Source organism: Perissodus microlepis, chromosome 2 (assembly GCF_051167445.1).
Source record: "Perissodus microlepis isolate ML-2025 ecotype Zambia chromosome 2, ASM5116744v1, whole genome shotgun sequence".
In the NCBI taxonomy this organism is placed as follows: Eukaryota; Metazoa; Chordata; class Actinopteri; order Cichliformes; family Cichlidae; genus Perissodus; species Perissodus microlepis.
In genome coordinates this window covers 4095420-4110654 of record NC_140462.1, presented here as the reverse complement: position 1 = coordinate 4110654, position 15235 = coordinate 4095420, and the positions used below count along the sequence as shown (strand labels likewise).

Below are 15235 nucleotides of genomic sequence, written 5' to 3'. Positions count from 1 at the left end.
CTGACAGTTACTGGTTTCAGAGCTGCTGTAACTGCTGCCAACTGCCTTCACCACTTTGCATTCTGAGAGGAAGTGAAGCAAAAATGAGCTGGCACCTGTTTTCACATTTTACCTGAAAGGAAAAAAGTCCAACTCGCAGTGAAGAAACAAACATCAGAGCCAGAGATGAGACTTAAAGCTTTTAATGGGAGTGCATTTCACATACAGCTTTTATTACATAGCTTATATCAAGTTTTATACACACAAACTGAAACATTGGGCAGCGTTTACGATACTGTCTGCATGTTGGAAGGTGTTTTCTGCTTGCTTTAGAGGAGGCGGGCTTCACAAAACTCAGGTCAATGTCTTTTGGGTCGTTTGTGTTCAGACAGCTGCAACATATCAGATGATCATATCCAGCTTGGACCCGGTGTCAGTCGGCTTTAAAGTTCAACAGAATCCTTCATGGACTTTTCCTCTGAGCAATGCTACTCCCTGTATGAGGAGGTGCTCATGAGTCTGCTCTGCAAAGGACACTGTGTCGGTGAAGTGGTCGGGGAGGAGATGGAGGACGAGAAGGAGGAGGTGCGCCTTTTGAGGTGCATCCTAAACTCGGCTGTAAGAAAGTAATAAAGGATGGGGTTGAAGAAGCAGCTCAGGCCCGCCATGCACAGAGACACTGGGTGAAACTGGAGCGCCACCCTGCTTACGGTGCAGCTGGACACGATACTCTGCTTCACCATCAGGTAGAGCGCGAAGTTGAGGTGGTACGGAGCGAAGCAGAACAAAAAGAGAATGAAGCAGCCCACCACCATCCGCAGAGCACGCCGCTTCTCGCCATTTGTCTGCTTTTCATTCGGTTTCTCCGCCTGGCAGTTGGAGGTGACTGAGTGGAGGCGGCTGCGTGCTGAGGAGTTGAAGGAGTTGTGCTGATCCTGGATCTGCTTCTCCTTGAGTGACCAGAAGATGCAGACGGTGCTGTATGACATGCATGCTAGAGGAATTAGGAAACCACACGTCTCAAGAAAGACCAGCATGGTGATTGTCAACGAGAGAGGAGGTTGGCGCATGGGCAAGTCTTTAAAACAGCCCGCCGAAGTGGCGTTGGAGTCTAAACTCTGTTTAAACTGGGCATGGGTGCTGTTTAATGCCACTTCGTTGTTGCTACTCCGCATCAGGATAAAGGGAGAGCAGCCCAGACCAACCACAACCCACACTACAAAGCTGATCAGCAGGTCATAGCGACGCCGCCACCGTCGAGCTGTGAACGGCTTCTGCAGGAACAGACACCTCTGCATGCTGATGCACACCTGAAATCAGAGAGAAATGAAAAGAAGCTACTTTGTTATTTATTCTGAGGCACAGGAAGCAAAGCAGTTCCAAGAAGGAAGACAGAGGCTTTCATTCAAATCACTTTCTGTTTTGGAGTTTGATTTTTAAAACAAAAACAACAACAAAAGTGCTTTGTACTGACATTTGACTGATTTTAAATCTAATGAAAACTAGAAAGATCTCATTTGATTATCCTTGTTCCCTGTGATGAGCATTATCAGGAAATTCAAGGCTTGCTTTCCCTAAACTGCCTGCTTACCAGGAACACTATAGCGGCGTACATGTTGAGATATTTCAGGTAGAAGCAGAACAAGCAGAGGCCGCGTCCAAAGGGCCAGGTGTGCGTGAAATAATAATAGATCCTGAGGGGCAGAGAGAGGATGTGGGCCAGGTCTGCGATCGCCAGGTTTATCATGAAGATCACCGCCTTGGTCTTCTTGCTGTTAAACGGCACATACAGAGAGAGTTAGTGATAACGTACCTGAAAATCTAAGGGTGTGAACTTGTATGAGTGTTACCTGATGTATCTGAGGAGGACCCAGAGTGCAGTGGTGTTGAGCAGCAGCCCGGGTATGAAGAGAATCAGGTAGAAGTAGGTGTATATCACGTCCATTTTCTGATTCCAGACCGTTTCATTGTACTTGCATTCAGTCATATTGGTGACCATTTTTCTTTTTCCCTCACAGTGACACCGATGATATAACCAAGCGTGCCTTTCCTTTGATCATAATTTTTTTTGCTGAAGTACCTATGACAGCTGAAAGGCAGAGGAGAACTTGTGAAACATCCGATGCACATACACGTTGCGCTTTATCTTTATTTTCATAATTTGCCCTTAATAAAAATCTTGTAGCCTGCGCGTGGAAAGAAAAAAGCTGAACAGTGCTTCATGTTTCCCGTTATGTTGTTGCGAAAGTTGAAACTAAAAGTTTGCTTTGAAAACTGGAATCAGCAGCTGGCAGAGCAACAGTCAACGGTGAACCTACATTTTCACTTTGGCAGGTGTGAAGCCTCCTGCAGTATGACACATACTTTGTAGCTTTAAACCCAGTTTAACACAGAAATGCTCCAAAAAACAAGAGCAACTGCAAAAAAACTGCATACTGGTTTAATTCAAATCCAATTCAATTCAATTTTATTTATATAGCGCCAAATCACAACAGCAGTCGCCTCAAGACGCTTTATATTGTACAGTAGATCGTACAATAATAGATACAGAGAAAAACCCAACAATCATATGACCCCTTAAGAGCAAGCACATTGGTGACAGTGGGAAGGAAAAACTCCCTTTTAACAGGAAGAAACCTCCGACAGAACCAGGCTCAGGGAGGGGCGGGGCCATCTGCGGTGAGAGAACTGAATGACTGCAAACGTCTATATGTAAAAAAGTATCAAGTGTTGATGTAATCGTTGAGTCTAAAAGTGAATGTTAACAACTCATTAAAGGGGCATTCCATGAATTCAGTTCATCCACTTGCATTCGTTGCTGTTGCTCCTGACATCATCATCCCGATAATGTCATTAGCACTACAGGAAAAAAAATTTAAGAGTTTGGCTTTTGCTTGAAAATCAACCGGGGTATTAATTTCATGCTATTTGAATCTGTTAGCCACTTTGCAACCCACCTCAGCGATCCCTTTCATGCTGCAACATCAACACCTGCTCTATCCTATGTGCTGCTCCTCGTTTCACCTCAGTGTGCACAAGGCAGAGGGAGGTGTGTTCTCCTAGGTCAGCTAAAAATAAATTGCTACAAGTAGAAATATCACTCTTCCTTCACTATATTTGTTCCTTACTGATCAGTCAGGATATCCCCACCTTTCTTCTTTGGGGCTTGTTTGTGGGAATTTCTAAACAGATTTTGAAGCACATGTAGCTGCTCTCTGGAGATAAGTGCCATAAAGTCTATTGGGCTGGTAAGCTGCAGACCCAGATAAAAACAAGGTGTCATAAAGCAGCAGCCAGCAAAACACAGAAAAGGCTTGCACTAATGGCATATAGCAAAATTACAACAGTTTTATATATGAAGTAATTTTGGTCATCACAGCCAAGCTAATATGAAAAAAAAAAAGATTCAGTTAGATTTTTCTCCCCATTCTTGTGTGATGGTTAATTGTTTAAATTATGTGTTTTTATATGAGAACGCCATGAAAAAGCTGTTAAAGTGAAAATAAATCAAAAACTGCTTAGGACGGCAGCAGGAAGTGACCGGAAGAAGGATCGGGGACTGGCTCTGCTTATCACGGGAGGATCATCCTTCCTCTAACATCATTATAAGTCCGCACCCTTTCCTACACTAGGCCCACGAGGGGAACACAGTAATAGTGGTTGTTTTTTAAACTGCTTCACCAGATTCAGGCCTGTTTAGACTTGTCTGACAGCTGCTGAGACTCTCAGTTTAAAAAAGCTCCCTGATGATGCCTGTACGATAAAGAGTTGTGTAATACCATCTGAAGAGTTGTGTTTAAATTACAAAAACCGAGAATTCATTTTCATGACACACCATGAAACATGTGTAAAGAGTTTCTTATATCTGTTAAACGTGCTAACATAAAATATCAGGCTGGAGATTCGCTTTAGCCAACATCGAAACAAAAACAACAATAACGATAACTTTTTTTTTTTTCAGTGTATCAGAAATTTCAAAGTCTTTATATCTTGTGACACAAAAGCTTTCGTATGCACACGGCGACACATATACATTTCCAGATTTAAGATTAAATGCAAAGTGAAGGCACTAATAACAGTCCGTTAACATCAGCAAAATTCAAAGCATGACTCTGACCGCAGGGCACAGCAGCATGACGCCCTCACAGACATGTCTACACAAACAAACACTGTGTCAATACCTCGTTTCTCGTGCCTCTAAATCACCCGCATAGGCAGAAGGTAGAGGTCAGAGCCAGGAGCGACCGCGTGGAGCATCGTGCACACCTTCTACAAAGTCCTGTGCAGCAGAAAAAGGAGTCAACAGGTGCCGAAAGAAGAATCTGCGAGCGCACTGCAGGTGAAGACAGCATGAAGCTGATGGTGATGTGATATGAGAGTGTTTGCTGGAGGTGGCGGGATCTGGTGACAGTTGTTCTCTGACTCAACTAGCTGCCAGTTTTGAAGGGAAGGGGAAGCTCTGCCCTATTGCGTTTGAGTGTTTTTCTGCAGTTTGCAACGTCGTCACTAGTGCTTAGCAACGCACGTAAGAGCTAAGACGAGCAGAGTTGGACACACATGTGGTTAAACCAAATGGCAGCAGGAAAAGAGGTTGCGCTGAAAGAGCACAGGCAGATGCAGACACATGCTTGTTTTTCTTACCTCAGAAATGTCTGAAGATTTTCAAAAGATCTTTTCAAAGGTGATCTGGTCTGCAGACGCAGCAGATCCCGAGGAAATCAGACCTCTTCTTTAGCTTCTCTTCTTTGCAGTCTGTATTTAAATACATCTACAGTGCAACGCTGACGGTGTAAAAGTTGTCTCAGTTCACTGACAGCCGTTGTGACCAAAATAATTGCACTCATCTGCTTCCCCGTTCAGATTCCTTACTTCCGTTTTTAAATCATAGTATTTATTCAGCAAAATGTAGGTACCTGGCTCCTAGTCCTCTAAAAATTAAAAAGAAAAATTAAATCAAAAAGCTGCATTTGTGTGTCCTCTGACACTGAGCAGTAGCTTTTAGGCTTTGTTCTTGTGGTTATGGTTTTCGTTCACGAGGCCTAGAGAAAAAAAAGAAGGAAAGCCTTCACGTGCTGTAGAAATGTTTAACCACGCTTCAGCTTTATGACATACGCTCGCCATCCTGTTACTTTCACAGCATGAGGCCACACCCAGAGCAAATAACTTGATAACACTTCCCATGCTTGCCCCAGCTGCTTTGTGGCTTCTCTGAGACTTCTACAGGGCTGACAAACAGGTGACTATAAAGCCCAAAACAGGAAAATAATCAGCAAACGTGGAACGTGGAACGTGGTCTGTGGTCAGTCTGTCTCAAATTAAAAATTGCTGTTCTTCCAACTTGTGGCCACTAGATGTCAGGACAAGCCACTGGTCATAAATGACTGAGCCATGTGCATTTTTCTCTTCTAGATTTAGGGCAGACTGTTCCTTGAACAGGCGTGCTTGAACGGTAAACATCTGACTGTTATCTGTTCAAAAAAATGGAAAAAAAGTGACGCAACACTCTTGGAATGAACCACTCGGGGGGGTGAAGCTCATGCATACCTCTACACTCCCACTGTTCTTATTTCCTGGTTTTCTTCTCTCCTCCTGCTACCCTTGACCCCAAATCTGAGAATCCAAAGACTGCTGCCCCTCTGTCGTTCTGCTGCTAAATGCTCCCATCATTCACACAACCAGACGCCCCCCCCCCACACCCTTATTTCTCACTGTGCATACCAATGAAGCAGGTATACTCTGTTACATTGCCAACTAAGGCAATGGAAAGCAAAAGTTGGATTGCTTAGTAAAGGAATAGAAAAAACTAAACTTCTACTACATTGAGTGTAATGACCCCAAGAGAATTTATTGAGCTTCTCCAGCAGGGGGCTGTAAGTACACAGAGAGAAGCTGCGAGCCTGCTGTCATCCTCGGCTCTACAGTTTATGCTTTAATGACCAAACACGAGGTGGTGCTTCAAGCATGGTGGCATAGGGACTACTTGTTGAACTACTGAAACTCGCTGGGTTGGAAGACGGTAGAGTTCAGCAACACAGCTGGTTGCTCTACACTGTGTTAGTTACTCTCTGGACCGTTTATAATTCCAAGGTTTGAAGATTAAATAAAGCCCTCCAAACTATCCAGCAATCCAACCCAAACTTGTAGCTCGGTTGATAACAGGAAATTTCACCGTTAATTCCGCATCTGCTTGTGTTATTGATTCCTGCCTCACAGCTGACCTCAACTCATGTGTCCTACACGTGTATGAATACTTCTGCGTCAGATCTACATTGTAACTTATGCAACAACCAAAACTTCATTTTAACCTTATGCCGAAATCTTCTAAATAACCTGCTGTGTACATCCAGAGAAATGTAACTAAACGTCAGGTTGATGCATACCACATAAGGCTGAGGTGTGGGGATAAAGGGAGTTTACTGTTACTATGTAGATTTCCCACAGAAGTATAAATCAAGTTTAATGTAGAGCAGTTAAGCTACAGGTGGTTCCTCCATCTTCAGATGCCAAACTTGACCAAAGTTTAACTTGATTCAGAAGCTTCTTCACAGATTCAGCTGCAAAATCGATTTATTTTGCTGTTGCAGATGCTGCTCTGACCGGATTGTACATCCTCTTCGGACTTTATGATAAGGATTGGGCAAATTCTGCACATTTCTGCATTTTATACATGCAAATTCAGCAACACTCAAACTTCCAAATCTGCTGACACACAAGTGTTTTGTGCTCCATGCAGTTTAAATCCATGATTTTGGGTAAACAGCTAAAGGCGTTCATCTGTACTTGGAGTGTTTGCACATTGCTGTGTGTAAGAGACTTTGAGCAGATCTGCAGTCTAAGGCCGGATTAAGACAGAGAGACCTCATTCAGAGGCAAACAATGGACCATTGCTCCAGTCATAATAAGCATTTGGCCTGTGACACAACGCACAGGCCGAGGTCCTCAACTAAATCAGAGCTGCTCTCTGCACTGAGGACAAGCTCACACTGGCTGCTTGGTGAAAAACCAAGAAGCTGGAGTAGAAAAACTCCCGCACAAGTTCAAATGTACAGGCTCGCTGACAAAGAGCAGCTCAGAGCAGGTTTGACTGTGAGGACAATCACAAGGCCGGCGCAAAGAAATAATGAATGCAATTCAAAAACAGACATTTACTGGCCTCAGTCTTCAACATGATGAGATACATTTGACTCAGCAGGTCAACACAATGCTGTGTTACACAGTAGCATTACTAGTAACACACCACAGTGATATAATGCACTGTGAAAGCTTGAGCTTTATAACAATAATACTTAAGGAACTGTTGTGTTACACAAGTACTAAACAGCATGTGGATGGACATCATCTTCTTCAGAGTCCAGTGGAAGTGTGCATGTCTTATGTTTGATCAATGACATGTCAGAATCTCTTATAGACCCACTTTGAGTCTCTGGATTATTGCAATAGTCCCAGTGTAGTTGGGTCTCTGGTCCCTGTAGCAATCGCTCATAAAAACCACAGATACATTCCTCTGATCCCCGGTGCCGGGTTAATCCATAAAGCCCAGGCCATGCCTCAGGACTTACCTCAGGACTTAACTAATCTGGTGAGTTATGTGTTTTCCATTTTCAGGACCAAACAAGTGATTGTTATATTTGTCAAATTCAGGAGTTGCAGTCAAACCCACCCTGTCCTTCTTCTCCTTCTTTCTTGAGTCACAATTGAATTTCAGTGATCTTTGTCTCTTTTCCGTTGCTGGTCAGAGTGTGGGTGTCGCTCGGGACAGCGGTCGCTGTGTCCTTAGTCTCCGTGTCACTGCGGGGCATGCTCTCAGGTCGAGAACCAGACCCTTTGCCTCCCATGGTCAGGCTCTTCTGGAAGCTCTCCGAGGTGAAGTAGTACACCACAGGATCCAGGCAGCAGTTGAGACTGGCCAGACATAGAGTGATGGGGTAAAGTGTTCGGACAAAGCGCTCCACAGTGCAGTTAGCCAGGGCCTGGGTTCGCACCAGGGCATACAGGAAGAGGATAGAGTTGTAAGGGACGAAGCAGATGATGAAGATGCCAAGATGGACAAGGATCATCCGCAGGACGCGTTTCTTACTGTCACAGCCGTGACCAGCAGTCACGGGGCGACGCAGCGTCCGCAGAACCAGCGAGGAGCATATTAAATTGGCCAAGAGCGGGAGGAGGAAACCAACAATCTGGAAAAAATAATAAAAACATTATGAAAATTACAACTTAATTCTACGTCTTGGTTAACGTAATAAAAAAACAAAGTCATCTGTATGTTGTGCGTCTCGATTCACCTCGATGAAAATGGTGATTTTAGACAGGTAGGTCTTCCAGGTGTTCTTGGAAAAGCCCTCGAAGCATGTGGTGGCTTTGTGTCGGCTGTTGATGGTAGAGAAGAAGGTCACCGAAATGCCTCCTCCCACGATGGTGAGCCACACGGCGGCGCACATCAGCGCCGCGTTCCTCCGTGTGCGGATGCCGCGTGAACGGAGCGGATAGACTATCGCCAGGAAGCGGTCCACGCTGATGCAGGTGAGGAAGAGCATGCTGCCATAGATGTTGGTGATGAAGGCCGTTCCCGAAACCTTACACAGTCCATCTCCAAAAGGCCAGTTGCGGTTCACGTTGTAGAAGACCTTGAACGGCAACGTGAAAACAAACACTAAATCAGATAATGCTAAGTTGGTCATAAACATCGTGGTCTCGTTCTGCATCTTCATCCGGAAACAGAACACAAAGAGGGCGGCACAGTTGGTTATCAGGCCCGACACAAAGACCACGCTGTAAACCGCAGAGTACAAGTTGTACTTGAAGGAGTCGTCAATCCCACAGTCCACCATTCCGGTCTCGTTGATCACCAGGCTAGCCATGTTGAGAGCTCAGCCGCAGAGAGGGGGGCGCCACAAAAATTATAAATAAAAGGGTGCACAACAGCTCAAAAGCTGTCGGGAAACGGGGGTGTTCTAGAGCGGAAATCTGGGGATCAAAGATGTCAGCAGGGGATCCACCAGTCAAGCCCCCTCGGAGTCATCGTCAGTCCTCCTGTGGAGAAAGAAGGAAAAAGCACTTAGTCACTTCCTCATTACAAAACCACTCAAGTTCTCCAGAAAATGTGGTACAACTGAACATGATGCAGATTTCATTTTAATAATATGGCTGGTTGAAATGTATTACTCTGTGTTTCTACAACTGAATCTCAAGTGTACAATTCTGAAGAAACTACCAGATAGAGCCAAGTATTTAAAAGAAACAAGATTAAAAAAAAAACTACATGGATTATCCATCTGAAACCGTCTATATGTACGTATTGATACAGTCCTAAGATTTGGTCATGTTTGTATGTGACAGGATCGGGAATCATGGAGTCGCTCGTGATCACGTATCACAATATTTTATATTTTAATTCTGAAAGGCACTTATCTGTGAGACATGCCAAAAAGAAAATAATAAACCTGAATCTTGAACTGCATGACATATGTTATTATATTTTGTTATCTGGCAGTACTACATTTGTAGCTGATCGAGAAGAGTTAGTAAGGTAGGTTGTGAATGTTTCTCTCTAGTTGCTGGTCGACTTTTCTCTGCTTCAGTCAGTTTAGGAGAAAAATAACCTTTTAGACACAAATAACTGTGACGTCTTGTTAAATTCACACTATTGGCTAGCTGATAACATAAAGACATCAATGCTGCTGAAGTGGGACCTCTGCAGAAATTCTTCTGCAGTGCTGTTAATGTCAACTGCAGGTCACAAGTTCAGCCTCTGCCTCCCTGCTGCAGTGCTGTGCGGAGTTGTTTCCACAGGAAGAGGTGAACACGGCACGGTTAGTGTAGTGTCAATAGTGTCAATCGGATGGTAAGTTTCAATTCAATTCAATTCAATTCAATTTTATTTATATAGCGCCAAATCACAACAAAAGTTGCCTCAAGGCGCTTCATAGATACAGAGAAAAACCCAACAATCATATGACCCCCTATGAGCAAGCACTTTGGCGACAGTGGGAAGGAAAAACTCCCTTTTAACAGGAAGAAACCTCCGGCAGAACCAGGCTCAGGGAGGGGCGGGGCCATCTGCTGCGACCGGTTGGGGTGAGAGAAGGAAGACAGGATAAAAGACATGCTGTGGAAGAGAGACAGAGGTTAATAACAGATATGATTCAATGCAGAGAGGTCTATTAATACATAGTGAGTGAGAAAGGTGACTGGAAAGGAAAAACTCAATGCATCATGGGAATCCCCTGGCAGCCTACGTCTATTGCAGCATAACTAAGGGAGGATTCAGGGTCACCTGGTCCAGCCCTAACTATATGCTTTATCAAAATGGAAAGTTTTAAGCCTAATCTTAAAAGTAGAGATAGTTTCTGTCTCCCGAATCCAAACTGGAAGCTGGTTCCACAGAAGAGGGGCCTGAAAACTGAAGGCTCTGCCTCCCATTCTACTTTTAAATACTCTAGGAACAACAAGTAAGCCTGCAGAGCGAGAGCGAAGTGCTCTAATAGGGTGATATGGTACTACAAGGTCATTAAGATAAGATGGGGCCTGATTATTTAAGACCTTGTATGTGAGGAGCAGGATTTTGAATTCAATTCTGGATTTAACAGGAAGCCAATGAAGGGAAGCCAAAACAGGAGAAATATGCTCTCTCCTTCTAGTCCCTGTCAGTACTCTTGCTGCAGCATTTTGGATTAGCTGAAGTTTCAGCATCGATTAGCATCCGAGTATCAATTTCTCTCATAAATGTAACGCTAATAATGGGTCAATTCAATTAATTCACGGGATTTATATGTAATTATTTGCTATAACAGTTACAAAATTGGGCTATACCATTTAAAAGTGCACATATACAGACTGGGAAACTTTACGCCATAAAAAGAGAGAACATTGAATGAATAACCACGCTACTTTTCATGAAATCTTGTATGTAATCCCAGTAATCTTTTATATCAAAGATAAGATAAAACGAAAACTGAGGGTGCAGACACATTATGTCAGTATGCTGTGAAACTGCTTCTATCTGAACAGATATTGGCCTTTCACAGCAGTGTCTAATCAGAGGAAGTGAAACAAAATTACTGAATATATAACTATTTCACCATTCTAGCTGCTTTTAAGACTGTGTGAGATAACATAGCTAGAGACTGGAATATGTACTGTAGTGGGATACCTACACATTTCCTTTAAATTCAATTTATGTCCATGAACCAGAGTCAAAGAGCTCAACGTGAAATGAATGTATGGCTGAACTCCAGCTGGAAGAAGTAAATAACCCAGCGTGGTGGAAAGAGCAGCTGAGAGCGGCTCCCACCATCACAGAGCACTGCTGTGGGGTGAAATACAATAGTTTTGTCAAACATTAACAATTACACTGATCTGATATTGTTCCAGACAATGTGTTCCCAAGTTGTTTACTCGATGCTAAATCTGAATGTGTGAGGTCAGAACAGGAAGTAGGCAGATGGAAATGTGTTGGAGAGTGGTAACTATCTTATCTCTGCCACATCCACAACAAATTCAGTATTTGGATTGGGGTAATGATTTCCAGTGAATCACAGTGTTCGAGTGGAAGTAAGTTAGAGGAAAGAAGCATTTCCATGTAAAAGAACATGGGCATGAAATTGCTACACAAAATAAGAGTAACTTTCCTTACAAAGTATTACAAATGTGGCAAACTAAACAACGCTTTACACTGAGAAAGAGGTGACGTCACCGAGCAGAACTACAAACCTTTAACTGCTGAGTAATTCAGTGCACGTTAACACATTATTTTAAGTTTCATAAGCAGTGCAGCTGTATGATGTTTGTTTCTAAGTTTTCTAAAGTCAGTTAAAAGCAAACCTCAGTGATGCCATCACACTTTGTGTCCAATTAAATACGGAAAATTTGGCATTTTAAAGCGATTCCTGCATCCATCATTTTTCAAGCTTCACCTAAAACTCTAATTCTAACTTTCTTTTTTGGTCTTCCATGGAAATGTACCCATGCTTTCCCACCCAGTTAAATAACCCGACAAGAGCTAAATCTGGGTTATGCAATTACACTAAACAAGCAGTGAGGTGCTCTCAACAGACACTCCAACGCACGTACAAAGTAATGAGAGTTCAGGCTGTGTTGACAAATAAAGACGAACATATCAAATATTGATTTTCAAGTTCGATGGAGTAAAGCGTACACTAGTCCATCAGCACTGTCCTGTGCCTCCATCAGCCTTTACAATACCCCTACTGTACCCGTCTGCACCAGACGCACGCTTACATATGCACAAGGCTCCACATGTGAACGCACAAACAGGCAAACACTTTAAATGTGCCAGTCCTCCCTCTCTCTCTCCCACACAAACACACTAACACTATGCTTTTCTGTGTGCCGTGGCTCAGGCCCAGGACCCCTGACAGCGTCCCTGATTCACAGTCAGCCGTTGTTGCCTTTAAATGCAGCAGAGCCTATAGAACCGGGAATCTGGCAGCTGAACAGCTTGTCTAAAAGTCAGGAGAACTTCCAAGGTTTGAGCATGTTGTGGATTGCCAGTGGTCCAGCTGAGGGTTCTCAGCCTGGAGTGTGTGATTTCTCGCACAGGTCGTGGACAGCTGCACGGTTACGGGGTCTCCCCCCACAGCAGCGACAGAAACAGGCCTCTGGAGACTCGCTGATACCAACAGATCGAGTTCAGAGCTCAGCACACATCCAGCTGTTCCTTTCTCTCACATGCTAGAAAGAATGAGAGCACACAGGGCTGAAGGTGGAGGACGAGGAGACGCACAGCGCGGTGTAATGAACGGACATCTTGACTACTTCACAACAGTACATGAAGTCCTCTGGGTGTTACTTAGATCAAAGCAGAAACAGTCAAAAAAGCCAATATTAGAACTTTTTTATTATTATTAATAAATGTGAACATTTGCTACTTTTCTTCTTCTATGATCCCAATTCAAGTATTGATTGAGACCTGAGAAAATGTATTGGACGTGTTTATTTGACTATTTTATGATAATATATACACAAAATTATTAATCAAATGTTTTAAAAATAAAGAAAACTAAAAGAACAAATATGGTGCTGGACGTAGTGTAATTTAACCAGGCTGTTACATACACAACAAATACACAAAAATCTACTCATACTATCCATACTGCAAAAAATCTGTAGTAATGAGCATTACAGACAGATGTTAATGCTATTTCTTTCAGCTACATCACTCCATCCACAGCTTATAGGTTTTCTTGTTAAAGCTGTTAGACCTGCTGCTGGTTTCAGAAGCTTCAAACAACCAGAACCCGATAAAAAGGTGTTGTTGTTGTTTTTTTCTCCACTGGAGACAAAATCATCAGTTATCATCAGCTATAAAGGGAAATATTGCAGCTTAAAGACAAAGCAGAGCAAACTTACTGACAGCTGAATGGATGGTGACAGCTCACCTCCCGGTCACTGATGTTTGTCGGTGCAGCGGCGCAGCTGTCAAAAGGGGGCGAAAAAACCCTCCAGACCTTCTTTTATTTACCAACTTAAAGGTTTTGCTGCTGCTCCGACTGCAAACTACTTTCCTTAGAGTCTCTCACGAGTTAAACTGTAACCCAGCAGCGCAAACCACTGGTTTTTAAGCGAGCCGCAAATCCTGACGACTCGCTCCGTCCGTCCGCTACAAATGTGACCGCATCACAACCCGCCGCGCCTGCTGTGCGCGTGCGGAGAGCCGCCCGCACGGTGACAGGAAACGAGACAATAGTACCTCGGCCAGTGAGGAGGAGAGGAGGGGAGGAGGGAGAGAGTGAATAGAGATTTGTGAAGAAGGAGAGGACAAGGAGAGAGGGCCACACAAGAGTGATCCATCTATCTGCACAAAAGTCTTTCTTTATAATTTTGCTTGGATGAGATAAAGATGGAGAGATTTATTGGAGGATGTGCGGGTATAAACAGAAATGCACTAACAAAAAGTTTGTATAACTTCATTGTTCAAGTCAATATTTGGTATGATCATCTATATTCTTCAGTACAGCTTCCTTTTAATTTGCTCAAGTAGTCTACAGGAATAGTTTTCCAGGTTTGCCAGGGACATTCAAAGCTCACTTTTTGATGTTGGCTGCCTCTTGTTTTTTGCTCTCTGTCAATATTTTTAATGAAATTTTTTTTATATAACTCCAAATAACAACAACAGTCACCTCATATTTATAGCCCCCTTTATATTGTAAGATGAGAACCCAACAATAATACAGAGAAAACCACAACAACTATTAACTGGTTCTGGGTCCACATTTGCCTACTCGTTAGAGTTGGACAGATGGCACGACAAGGTTGGATTCACCGGAAGGAAAAGTTGGAGGCTGGAACCCTAGAGATTGTTCAAAGGGCAGAAACCCAGTAGCAGAGGAGGTAAGTGAGTTATGTGCATACCCAACCCACACCAGTTGAGAGGACCAGGAGGAGGGGTTTGGGGGGGTTACACAGCAGAGAGCTGGCCAACACAGGCTCAGGGAGAACATGCAAACTCCTCACACTCCCCAGCCTATCTATTTCTTTAGCAGGTCTGTTCCTGCACATCAATCTAGGATGGATTACAAGCCCATTTCAAAACAATCTAAAGTCTATCATTCTACTGGAGAAACATTAGTACATTAAGATGGAACGGCTTGTTTGCAAGGAAAAAGACTCTTCTCTAAAAGGAACATGGTTGCATCCATTAGGTTTGCTAAAATGCATCTGAACAAACCACTAAACGTCTGGAAAAATGCTCTTTGGATAAACAAGACCAAAGTGGAGATGTTTGGCCATAATGCAAAGCGCCGCTATTGGCAAAAACCAAACATAGCATATCAACACAAACACCTCATACCAACTGTCAAGCACAGTGGCAGAGGGGTGATGATTTGCGGTTGTTTTGCAGCTCTGTACCTTGGAGGCAAAGACCCCAGTCACCCATCACATGGACTCTTCACCCTCCTGCCCTCTGGGAGGCGCTACAGGAGCCTCCGGACTAAAACCACCAGGTACCGGAACAGCTTCTTCCCCACAGCTGTCAGACTCCTGAACTCTGCCTCCTGACATCTGACCCACGTTAACACATGGACTGGACATACACACACACACAACCACCTACACACACAATGGACAACTGTACCGTCAAACAAACAATAATAACATGGACTGAACCACCACTCACAACAACTAGCACTTTATATAGCCTCTGTAGAAATTATCCACATATCTCACTGATCTTAACTGCACTACTGTATAATTCTGTGTAAATAATTATTCTGTGCAATACGATAATTTTTAAATC

The 15235-nt window shown here is 43.5% G+C and overlaps 2 protein-coding genes across 4 annotated transcripts; both read right to left on the bottom strand.

Moving 5' to 3' along the window:
• Nucleotides 1-10: 10 nt before the first annotated feature.
• p2ry10 (P2Y receptor family member 10) lies at nucleotides 11-7003 on the bottom strand. The gene is made up of 5 exons (XM_084940933.1): nucleotides 4621-7003; nucleotides 4161-4258; nucleotides 1830-2068; nucleotides 1571-1751; nucleotides 11-1289 (listed from the first exon to the last, which is right to left on the bottom strand). The coding sequence occupies exons 3-5, from the start codon at nucleotides 1976-1978 to the stop codon at nucleotides 468-470; spliced, it is 1152 nt and encodes a 383-aa protein (XP_084797059.1). The 5' UTR covers nucleotides 1979-2068; nucleotides 4161-4258; nucleotides 4621-7003; the 3' UTR covers nucleotides 11-467.
• A 106-nt stretch (nucleotides 7004-7109) lies between these two features.
• Nucleotides 7110-13653, bottom strand: lpar4 (lysophosphatidic acid receptor 4). Of its 3 annotated transcripts, none has more exons than XM_084940945.1 (3): nucleotides 13348-13653; nucleotides 8262-9009; nucleotides 7110-8156 (listed from the first exon to the last, which is right to left on the bottom strand). In XM_084940945.1, the coding sequence occupies exons 2-3, from the start codon at nucleotides 8835-8837 to the stop codon at nucleotides 7668-7670; spliced, it is 1065 nt and encodes a 354-aa protein (XP_084797071.1). In that variant the 5' UTR covers nucleotides 8838-9009; nucleotides 13348-13653; the 3' UTR covers nucleotides 7110-7667. The 3 variants fall into 3 exon arrangements, with proteins under 3 accessions (XP_084797071.1, XP_084797079.1, XP_084797087.1); XM_084940953.1 differs by having other exon boundaries at nucleotides 13352-13653; XM_084940961.1 differs by having other exon boundaries at nucleotides 13377-13653.
• Between the last annotated feature and the right edge of the window lie 1582 nt (nucleotides 13654-15235).

Bases quoted from the DNA above. Each gene is read 5' to 3' on its own strand.
- p2ry10 (XM_084940933.1), bottom strand. From the start codon at position 1,978: ATGGTCACCAATATGACTGAATGCAAGTACAATGAAACGGTCTGGAAT. The intron at 1,752-1,829 runs GTAACACTCATA...GCCGTTTAACAG, and splicing joins GTCCTCCTCAGATACATCAG to CAAGAAGACCAAGGCGGTGA. The intron at 1,290-1,570 runs GTAAGCAGGCAG...CTCTGATTTCAG, and splicing joins ACGCCGCTATAGTGTTCCTG to GTGTGCATCAGCATGCAGAG.
- lpar4 (XM_084940945.1), bottom strand. From the start codon at position 8,837: ATGGCTAGCCTGGTGATCAACGAGACCGGAATGGTGGACTGTGGGATT. The intron at 8,157-8,261 runs GTGAATCGAGAC...TATTTTTTCCAG, and splicing joins AAATCACCATTTTCATCGAG to ATTGTTGGTTTCCTCCTCCC.